Source organism: Thermobia domestica, chromosome 10, assembly GCF_964235325.1.
Source record: "Thermobia domestica chromosome 10, izTheDome1.hap1.1, whole genome shotgun sequence".
Lineage (NCBI taxonomy): Eukaryota > Metazoa > Arthropoda > Insecta > Zygentoma > Lepismatidae > Thermobia > Thermobia domestica.
Window position 1 is genome coordinate 104,866,303 of NC_137463.1, and position 11,788 is coordinate 104,878,090.

Sequence of the window (11,788 nt, forward strand, 5' to 3'; positions counted from 1 at the left end):
CAGTGGATTTTTCTTCGATTTGGAAATGGAACTCAACTTTTATTAAAGGATAATCAGGGGTGTAACCAACAGGTTGTTCTAGGGGAACATTACTTTCAGGGGGAGGAAAGCTTTTCACACATTAAAAACAGAACAAATGACCTCTTTCAGAATATGAAAGCATTTTAACTCACCATGTATACTATACACATATTATGTTTTCTCGATGCTACCTTAACAAAAGACGGATCCTGACAGTACTGAAGTTGAAAACCGGATTGTAAGAGATAAATCAATAAGCTATTCATAAGAAAACAAATGCTGTTTCTAGCAGTCTGTTTATCCGACTTTGTGTTTATGTAGGTTAAAATACTAAAGGGAAAAAAACTCAAAAAAATATCAACTCAGATATTATTATGCAATAATATAGTAGTGAGATCATACGGTGAGCGTCCAGTTAGGAAAATGAGAATATAAAGCATATAATTAATTAGTTGTTTTAATTAGGCAAGGGCGCCGATCCTGGGGGGACTGAGGGAGCCAGGGCCCCTCATTTTATTTGTAAATGTGCAATATTAGGCATAATTTGAATGCAATTTGTCTTAAAATCATCATATATGCTTTCTGCATCTGAATGCCCCCCTCCCCAATTTACAGAGAAATCAGCGTCCTTGTAATTAGGTACAGAAACGGTATTGATGATGTTTTCTTTTTTTCTTTTTTTTTTAAATCGTATTTTATTATAAACGTTCCTAATTTGCATTAACTATTAAATAAGTTTGCTAAACATATACCACATGAATCTCATTTCGGGGCTGGAAATAGTTTGGAAAGTCAAGGCCCTCTTTTCCCCCGTTTCTACACCCTTGAGAATAGTAAGCGATCGAATTAAATAACAAGCCTCTGCAATTTGATTCATATATCTATCTATCTATCTATCTATCTATCTATCTATCTATCTATCTATCTATATATATCTATCTATCTATCTATCTATATATATATATATATATATATATATATATATATATATATATATATATATATATATATATATATATATATACTCGATTCCCGGCGGGAGCTCATGTGGAAGAACAGAAGGTATGGGACATTCGTAATATTGTTTTGAAATTGCCTTCATACAAGATTCTTCCTTATTCGACAGAAGAAACGCAGTATGATTTTTTTCTTCGTTTCAATACCTTACGTATGTGTGGCCAATTACGTACTCCTTCTTTACTCCTCTAGCAGGGATGCAAAAGCACCAGGCGTCTGAGTGGTGTCATAAGTTATTGTAACCCAAAACAAACTCGACCATATCGTGTTGCTTACGAATCAGATGGATTGTTGTTGTGAGACCTCCATCAAGTATAAGAGTATGTTATTATAGGAACAGACATGGAAGCAAAGGAGCTGATTGTGTGTGTAGGAACGCAACTTCTAGCATAAACAGAATTCATCAGTGTCTGGGTTGCTTTCTTTCGTGGTAGTTCATTTGTTCTCCAAAATTATAGTTGACAATGTCTTTAAGGAAACCCAGTACAAGTGTGGAATTTTCTTTTCTTTTCTTTTTTTTTTTGTAAAAAAAAAGTGCTACAAAGTGAAGCTCGAAGAATTATTTTTTGTGTTTACAATTTTTGGAACTCATAATAAAAAATTTACAAGAGTCAGATTCAGACAATGGCGAAATATTAATTGACATAGACGATAGTGATAGTGTTGAAGACGAACGTTTAGCAGTTCCACTGGAATAAGTTAATAGGTATGTTATTCAGTTGCTATATATACTTCTAGGCAGGGATGTAATGGGGCGTATACGGGAGTATACGGCGTATACCCACCTAAAATTTTTATACTCCAGCGTATACTCACCTTAAATTTACGAAAGAATGAACGTAAATTGGCGTGAGTATACGCCAATACTTTTGAAATCGATCGAACGTATACCTACCAAAAATTCTAGCATTACACCACTGCTTCTAGGATACACAGCCAAAATCTTTGAGTTTGCTGGAATAGTATATTTACATTGTGAATAATGTTGCCAATGTATGTGTAATAATCTCAACTTGAGGAAGAGCGAGAAGGGAAAGGGGAGTCCGAAATCCGGCAACACCGCGCGGAATATCGCACAGCATTGGCTACTGCCCGTGATGCTTTACATCTGAAAAACATAATAGCTTGGGAGATAGCAATAAATTAAGGAACAAACATGGTGCAGTCTTAAGGTCACTGACCCTGTCATTTTTCGCGCTCCGAGGGTGTCTTTCCTTCATCTCTTTTGTGAGAATGAGAAAAAAGAACTGTCCCCATCAGTGCCATTGTCTGTGATCAGTGCTATGTTGGAAAGCTAGCGGAGTGCGTGTGTATCTGTGTATGTGTTCGTGTCTTTCAGTGCTGAATGCGCGTGTCCATCCCTTTCAGGGAGAAGAGTGGTATTTTATTTTTATTTTTTTATTTTTTTTTTTAATTAGTGAAGTGTTCTCTGAATTTGTTTTCGGGTTAGTGAAATGAAGCGGAAAGAGGATATACGCAACTTTTTTGTCAAAAAAAAGTAAAGAAGCCCCTGAAGATACAACGGTTCCTCAACATAAAATAGCAGAGTCCTCTGTTCATCGCGTGAATACAAGTTTTGAAGAAACCAGCAGTGCATCGACAAACTTTTCCTCTCCGCCTTCATCTGATTCAAATGATATTGGGAACTTCGTTGGCATAAAATTGGATAATTTAGAAAAGGTGAACTTGTTAAAAAATCTTTGGAAACCAGATAAACTATATAATTTTCCCTGTGAAGAAGCACAAGGCCGTAAGCGTTTTTTCCAGAGAAGATGGCTGGAAGACTTTAGTTGGTTGGCCTACTCCCACAAGGAAAGAGGTCTGTTGTGTGCGATTTGTGTTCTGTTTACGGAAAAGAAGGAGGCAGGTCACCAGAGTCTAAGTGCATTCGTGACGAAACCTTTTTACAATTTAAAGAAAGCAATAGAGTCCTTCAAACAGCATGAAAGTAACAAATACCATAGATATGCAGCAGCGAATAGGGTGACAGTATGTAATTTAATTGAGGGGAAAATAGTCAGCATCGATCAACAAATTGACAACCAGAAAAAAATAGAAGTACAAGAAAATAGGAAAAAGCTCGTACCTCTGGAAACTATTTGTTTGTGTGGTTAACAGAACCTACCCCTGCGAGGAACACAGGACTGGGGTCGGATTGAGTTGTCAACTCCAAAACATAATGATGGCAACTTCAGGAGTCTTCTGCGATACCGCGTCAAATCTGGAGACACAGTTCTTGAAGAACATTTGAAAAATAGTCCGAAAAACGGTATGTACACTAGTGCTAAAGTGCAAAATGCTTTAATAGATTCGTTTAGACATTTAATACAATCTAAAATCGTGGACAAAGTAAAACAAAGCAAATATTTCAGTATTCTCGCTGATGAAACAACGGATGTTTCTCAAACAGAACAATTCTCTCTGTGTGTGCGATATGTGGATCTCGATGAGTGTGTGCTTAAAGAAGACTTCCTGTGTTTTGTGCCTGTATATGATGTGACCGGAAAGGGCTTATCAACAGTGATAGAAGACAATGTAAATAGTCTCGGCTTGGACATGAACAATTTAAGAGGACAAGGCTACGACGGCGCCGGAGCCATTAGTGGGGAGTTTAGAGGAATTCAGGCACTAATCAAGAAACGTTATCCTAAGGCCTTCTACACACATTGTATGTCCCATTGCCTTAATCTGTGCCTTTCTGATGCTTCGAAGGTGCAAAATATTCGTAATGCAATGGGGGTTATATCTGAATGCTGCACATTTATTCGTGCAAGTGCGAAACGAACAAGAATTCTGGAAGATAAAATTAAAGAGCTTCTGCCGAACTGTGACAAAAGTAGGCTACAAAAAGTTTGTGAAACTCGATGGTGCGAGAGGCATGAAGCTGTGCTACTCTTTAAAGAAATGTTAAAGCCTATTATTGCTGCTCTTGAAGAAATGAAAAGTAGCCCAGGGGTAGGCGAAGCATCATTGAAGGCTTCATTACTTTTGCACAGCATCTATAGCACACCATTTTTAGTGTCTTTGCTTGTGTTGTGTAAGTTACTGAGTGTAACATTCACACTCTCAAAACAGCTGCAGAAGAATGACATTGATCTAGTGAATGCTTTCGCTGAGATCAATCTTATCAAAAAATCTTTGCAAGCTATAAGAGAAAAGTCCACATCAGAATTTCAAAATATATTTGAAAATCTTACAGACCTTGCATCCGAACTAGAATTTGAAATATCTATGCCACGAGCGAACAAATTTCAAAAAAACCGGCCGAACATTTCCACGTCGAACCCAGAAACTTACTACCGCGCTTCAATTTTTATTCCGTTCGTTGACGATCTAATTTCTTCACTGGAAGAGCGATTCCTACATCATGGGGAAACCATTTCGTCACTGCAGTTTTTCATCCCTCGGTTCTGTGATGTTCCATTTGAAAAAGTCAGAGACTGTATTGACGTTTACAAAGATGATCTTGATAATCCATTTGAAGATTTAATGAAGGCGGAGTGGGATTTATAGAGATTGAAGTGGAGAGAGAGTGCAGACCGCCCAGCAACAGCCATTGCCGGATTAGCAGCTTGTTCTCCATCACAGTTTCCAAACATTTTTACAATGCTTCACATTTTAGCTGTCTTACCAGTGAGCACAGCTACAGTGGAGAGGAACTTCTCTACTTTGAGACTCCTGAAAACGTATTTAAGAAATACAACAAGCGAGGACAGACTCACTGGTTTAGCGCTCATGTATATACACCGCCACGTAAACGTAACAAACGATGAAGTAATCACCTTCTTTGCTCAGTCACATTCTCGGCGTCTTCAGCTGACTTTATAGGTGAGTAGGACCTCCGTTTATTTTATTACATTTCTGCATGTTTTTATATGTTATTTCAGCCTTGTGTTTGTGTTGTATAAAGTTGAACCTAGATTTGGGATCTGAACATTCTTCGTTTAATTTACTCATGTTCATACCCCACCCCCAAATGCCACTAACGGGATAGTATTTATGGGTACACACAAACTAATGTCCCAATGACACGCCTAGTTTCATCTATTTAGCTTATTGCATAAAGTGTAGGTATGTTTTTTAAAGTATTCTGAGTGTGGTGCTGCCCCCCCCCCTCAAAAAAATCCTGGGTACGGCCCTGTATTAGCACTAAAAGCAAGATGAATGTATCCACACTTCTCACTTCTGCATATGTAGTAATAAACAAATAACTTTCTAACAGTGTTGCCAGTTCAACTGTAATTTATCCCCTTGCCCATAAACAAAATATACTCACGTAGGTCCGATCGAACCCCCAACTTTTATGCACGCGGATTCAATACCTTGCCTTAGATTATGTTTCAATATTAATATTATGTTTAAAAAATACGAACAAAACAAGAATAATGTAAGTAAGTATGGTTGGCACTCTACCGGTGAACAACAAAATTCACCATTGGCAGCTAACGTGTTAAACTTGATACGAACCATTACTTGCAGTAGTGTCCGAGGAACACGAGTGCACTAGTCCCACTCGAGATAGAATCCGGAATCAAGTACACATAAAACATGCTTATTAGGTAATTAAACACTATGAAGCAGCGGTGTTTTGCACGTACACTGCAAAATATAAAGAAATGTGAAAATATGTTTATGTTTAAATTAGTGGTGGGCACAAAAACCGATTTTTCACCGAAACCGGTTTTTCGGATTTCGGTTTTTCTAGAAACCGGTTTTGCCCATCCCTAGTTTAAATACATGTGCTATACACGTTTCAGGAAATAATAATAACCCCAATTATATAATGGAAACTTCTCAGTCAGTCTGTCTATGCGTCACGCTATTTTCGTAATAGTACGCCAACAGATGTCATTAGCATACAGATAACTTGCCGATTTCAAGTTGCTATGATGATTGAATTGCAACTTAAATATATATAGTTTCAATTTAAGTGTTTCAAAATAGGACAAGGGCAGTAACCTACTTATCAATTTAGTGGAAATGCCTGAAGAAAGTACAACTTACCAGATTAACATGGCATTAGACCACCTTTTACCTTCAGAGCAGCTGACGTGAAATGGAGTCATAGAGGTTATGAATGGTAGCAACTGAAAAATACATCATCGCCGAATCTTCAATCACTGTACTCTGTAGCACTTCCTCATGATACAGTTCCTTCTTCGCCAATGTCCGAACCAATTTGTTTTCCTCTTCTCAATAATGTATAAAATTGCTCTTTCGTCCATCATCATTTCTAACATTCATTCATTTTCCACTCGACCCAACTAATTGTCTCCTCCATTCTTTTCCATACTGACTTTTCGAAAGCTTTCAGTCGCTTTTGCGTAATATCCATGTTACTGTCGCATACAGTACAATACTCCACACGAAGCATTTTATGAGTCTTTTTCTCAATTCTTTATTGAAAGTCCCATAAAACAGAATTTTCTTCCATCTAAAGACTTCTTTCTCCATTCCTATTCATGCTTTTATGCATGACATGACAAAATTACGTGTTTGGCGATAAGTTCTCACGCATAATTTTCGAGAAAATCTAAAAAAAAACAACATATTTTTATGGTGTATTTCTATGGTATGTATGTCGTTGTTACCAATAATGACAATATTATGCTGGAACATTTTATTTATTGGAAGCTCCTTTTTACTCGACTTATGAGTTAATTTATCCAGATACTCCTCCGGGATGCCTAGCCGTTCTTAACCAGCTTCGATATGGTGATTCAAGAGCGTGAGTTGAGTGTAGTAAAGAGCTGTATGTCCCAATGGCATGTACTATTGAGGAATAATCACCGAAAAACTGGATATCCGATATGTCTGATCCGTTCTTCAGTAAATTTGACACAGTGATTCGAGAGCGCGCCCTGAGTGTCGTGAGGGGTCGCATGTCCCTATCGGACATACCATTGAGGAATGACTATTGAAAAACGGTATGCCCATAGACAACCTTGGGAAAGTTACTGGCGTGCGAATTCTCATAGTAAACAAATGTACTATTGTGCGAATTCTCATTGAACTAAAGCTCTTTTATACCCGTTCGCCCGGTAGACAAAAAAACTCTCAAGAATTACTTGAATGTTCACCAAATGTGGTCAGAATGAAAAGGGTCAAAATTAAAAAAAAAAAAAAAAGGACTCAAGTTTGTTTTTGCAGCCTGCATTTTAACTTCAAATGGCAGAAACAAACCATTCGATTTTAACGTTGATCACTATAGAGTAAAAACGGTAATAGATGGAGAGAAGTTGTTTTTGGCAATTAATTAAGTAACTCAAGAATTTCCTTTCATTTCCATTCTGAATTCTGTATTAAAACCAGAAATAGTGTGAAAATCACTACAACTTCTGGTTTTAAACCATTTAAGCCCAGCTTATTTTTTGTTTCCGAGTTTCGTAATTCTTTCTAAACTTATTGATTCTGACCTCATTTAATACATTTTGAGGATTTTAATGGTAGCAGATGAGCTTGTACCATGTCCTCATTGTAAAAGACGAAATAAATCCATAACAAATAAACCACTATAGATATACCACATTGTCTTGACACCTAGCCTTCCGTTCCAAGCGCTGCAATTGGCTGAAGGAATTCCACTTTCACTTCTGCAAGGCTCTCTCGCTTAACAACAGCTGAACCATTATTGGCTCAATGCGTGGGTGTGTCGAGGGTGTGAGTTTAGTTTGCATTTTTGCCACGGATCAAGACATTTTGGCAGCATTATAACACAAAGGGATAAAAAAATAAATTGTTCCCATTTGGGAACAGCGGGCTTAAATGGATAGGCTCTACATAGATCGAAAACGAAAAGAGATAGCAAGAATCATGTTTCTGGAATCGATTTACAATGTACCATCTTTTCTTTTAGCCAACTATTTAAACTGGAAATGACAGCAATCAACCACTTCCGGTTTTAACGTTAAGAGTCTTCATCCCGGCGAAATTAAAATACCGCTAATTTTACAGTAATTATGTGATATCTTCAAATAGATAAAAGATTATTGAAATATGGAACAAGAGCGCCCTAGACAATATTATTTTGCGTGAGGTACCGTTATCACAAGTCACCTAGTGGCTTTCCGTTTTCAGCTGTTTAGAAACGCGAAAATAAATGCCGATTTTCAAAATGGCTCGAAATCGAAAGCAGATAAGTGAGTTGTGATAACTGTTCTTCATGTAAAGTAATATTGTCTAGGGCGCTCTTGTTCACATTTCGATTATCTTTTATCTATTTGAATATATGACATAATTACTGTAAAATTAGCGGTATTTTAATTTCGCTGGGATGAATACTCTTAATCACTACAGTGAGAAGTAATTTTATGGAATCGATTAAGCGTTCCAAGAATTAATTTGATTTCTGTCTTTAACTCTACACTAAAACTGGAAATGGTAGAAATCCACTAGATAAAACTTCCGATTTCAATTAGGCTCTTCATAAATTAAAAATAAAAATAGAAATAAAAAGAAGCAGTTTACCGGAAATGATTTAATGTTCTAAGAATACGCACATCTTTTCTCTTAACACCCTGTCCACACCAGAAGTGGCAGAAATAAACTACTTTCGGTTTACCGTTGATCGTTTTAGAATTAAAACTGTATTAAATAGCAAGAAGCAGCTTTCTGAGATAAATTAAGCGTCCTAAGAATATATTCCATCTCCAATCTAATGTTTCTAGTAAAACCGGAAGTGGTGGAAAACGACTACTTCCGGGTTTTTATGTTGTTCCTCATAAATTAAAAATTTTAACTGATAGCGAGAAGTGTGGTTTTCTGCAATCAATTAAACGTTCCAAGGGTTTATGCCATCTCTACTATAACTTCTCTACTAAAACCGGGATAGAATAAATATACTACCATTTCCAGATGTAATATTGAGAAAGAAGCACGGCATACAAACCTATCTTCTTCACGTGGTGCACATGTGGCACTGCTACTTGTTAAGAGTGTTATTTTAAGCTTATTTTTGCTTCGTGTATTTCACGTACATTTGTTTTCAATATAGTGTGAAATTTCTTTCCCTAAATACTTCTCTATTGTTCATAAATTGCGATAAAAAAGAGGTTATTATTATTGTTTATTGATAATTCAAGATTTGTTCCACATTACAAAACTACATTAACATATAGTACCGAAAATACTGTATTTTTAATTACCATATTCTGGAATAAAACCTATATGAAGACCTTTATTAATAAATCCACATACGTATTTTAAGAACCCTGATTTTTCAATGGATGAAGTAGATTTAACCACTTGAGAATGCCCCAAGAGCATTGCCAGAAAGAACTTAAAAAATAATTAATTTTGCTTATTAAATTCTACAGGCTTTATACCAATATTGTTCTATGTACTTTATTATTATACTCATTAAACAATTCTTGTAATATATCTATCCATTTATAATTTCCTTGAGGACTAAATTTTTTCCACATGTTTTGTTTTAAGTTCTGTTAGAACGTTCTGCGATATGTTGTTTTACGAAGACGTGCTCAAAATGGAGGACTCAAAATTGAAAAATTCACAAAATATCATCTCTCTATGACTTATGGTCCCCGAAATATGGCTCCTTAAATCTCCTCAAATCCGAACTTTTTTGCTAATATCTAAGGAACTGTGGCCAGTTGGAATAGTACCAAACTACTACTATTTGGTACCAAAATGTTCACCATCCTTTTAGGTATTGACCAATACCAATATGATCTCTCTATGTCTTACAGTTCCCGAGATATGGCTCCTTGAATCCCCGGAAATCGGAACTATTTTGGCAAATATCTCAAGAACGGTAAGACTGGCGCGAAACATTCCATCACTTCTTTCAGACAGTTTTTGATTCTCTATCAAATCGAGGGCTCAAAATTAAAAAAAAAAAAAAAAAAAAAAAAAAAAAAAAAAAAAAAACACATAGACATTGAGAATTCAGTAACGAACTTTTTAAGATCGTTGCAATTGAAAAAGTGTGGAAATAGCGTAAGTAAAAAGACATTCATTTGTCTTTAGTAAATTGAATTGTAATATTCTTAATCTTATTTATGTATTTTTTTTTTTTTTAACCAACAGGGATTCATGTTTCGTGAATTTTCAATTCCACAAACAAAACAGCAGCTACCACAATGGACAGTACTACATTTCGCTAAAGAAATCCATGTTTTCCTGAATTCAACATGCTCTGCTACAAGCATTTCTGTGAGAAACTGGTCCTATGGCCAAACAAAACATTCTGGACAACAGCAATAACACGGTAAGTAAAATAGTCATCATGTACGTGTTTGTTTGAAACAAACCAGCGAACATAAAAGTTCTATTTCAAGAACTTTTATTTCATTATCATCCAAATTTCAACCAGATCATGGCTGTGTGAAGATAAACGATAGCGCAAGGTTACACTGCAAAAATACTGTACTACGACTTTAAAAAAAAAAATAAAAAAATACAGAGTCCTTGCAATAAAATTTACTAGTTCCTAAGTTAAAATTATAGCAATGTTGCCAGGCTGGTGTATTTTAGAAGTCAGCTAATAGATTGTAAATTTTGTAATTTTCCGTGGAAGCCTAAAGAGCAGAGGTAACCAAAATGTAGTTCTTGCTCCCATTGGGGTTTATGATGAAAACTGAAGCAGCAGTCATTTCTTTTCTTTTTCTGTTGATTTTTCTGAATTACTCTATTCTGATAAAACTGCATTCTTTGACACTACAACAATATAAAAGTTTATTCATTCAAGATTTATTATTTTACGTGCTTGCTGTTCAGGCGCGTAAATAATAGCCGCTGCCCATAATGGAGGAGAAAGCGGTCAAAATTAACCCAGACTTATACATTTTTTTTCTTGCATATACTGTAGACACAAATACGATCTTGTAGATTCAGACCAATAAAGATCAACTGTGTGGATTAAAGTAGTCCAAATGTTGAACAAAAAAGAAACGTAAGTGCGATTACGTTTTGTGCTAAACCAATTCAATCGAAATTGCCCGGCCTATGTCCATCTTCGTGCCTGTAGGGATACGTTCATAAGTTTTAAACGACACAAGTCTTAAAAATGTGGACACAAGTGCTAATTTTTGGGTCTTCTACAGTTTAGAACTGTCTGTTCCTTTCACTTGCTTTAGGTTCTGAAATTAGCCATAGAACTGTGACTGTGCAGTAATATCCACAATGTTGTTACGAAAGTAACTAATTCCAAGAGTAACAGTTGTGTTAATAATATTACAAATTTTATTATTATTATTATTTTGCAGTTATACATGAATTATAGCCTACAAAATTATTTAGTTATTTTAAGAATGAATTAAGACAGTCTTTTTTAAATATATGCAATTTATTTTAAATAAATAGACCCACTGATTGAGTAGCAAAACATTAAAGTGTTGTCAAAAGTAAATATCATACACTAACGATAAAAATATGAATTTAAAGATACAGGCGGTGATCAGAAAAATGGAAACACCTGAACGAAATTGCAACTTACCAAATTAATATGGTCTCGGGCCACCTTTCGCCTTCAGAACAGCCTTGATGCGACGTGCGATGGAGACATAGAGGTCGTGAATGGTAGTAAGTGGAATTTTCACCATTCCTCGTGCAGGGCATCGACCAGTTCTGTGAGAGAGGATGGAGGTGGAAATCGTCGCCGAAGTTGTGTTTCCAAGACGGACCACAGATGTTCAATTATGTAGAGATCTGGGGATTGGGCGGGCCAGGGGAGGTGTTGAACTTCATCCCGATGTTCCTCAAATCACGCTGCAACAACGCCAGCTAGTGA

At 36.1% G+C, this 11,788-nt stretch overlaps 1 protein-coding gene across 1 annotated transcript; it reads left to right on the forward strand.

Annotated features, from left to right (window-relative positions):
- Positions 1-3,309: 3,309 nt before the first annotated feature.
- Positions 3,310-4,551, forward strand: LOC145661571 (52 kDa repressor of the inhibitor of the protein kinase-like). Its single transcript, XM_081726888.1, has one exon. The coding sequence runs from the start codon at positions 3,310-3,312 to the stop codon at positions 4,549-4,551; it is 1,242 nt and encodes a 413-aa protein (XP_081583014.1).
- The last annotated feature ends 7,237 nt before the right edge of the window (positions 4,552-11,788 follow it).

Excerpts from the sequence above, each read along its gene's own strand:
- LOC145661571 (XM_081726888.1), top strand. The coding sequence starts at position 3,310 with ATGTACACTAGTGCTAAAGTGCAAAATGCTTTAATAGATTCGTTTAGA.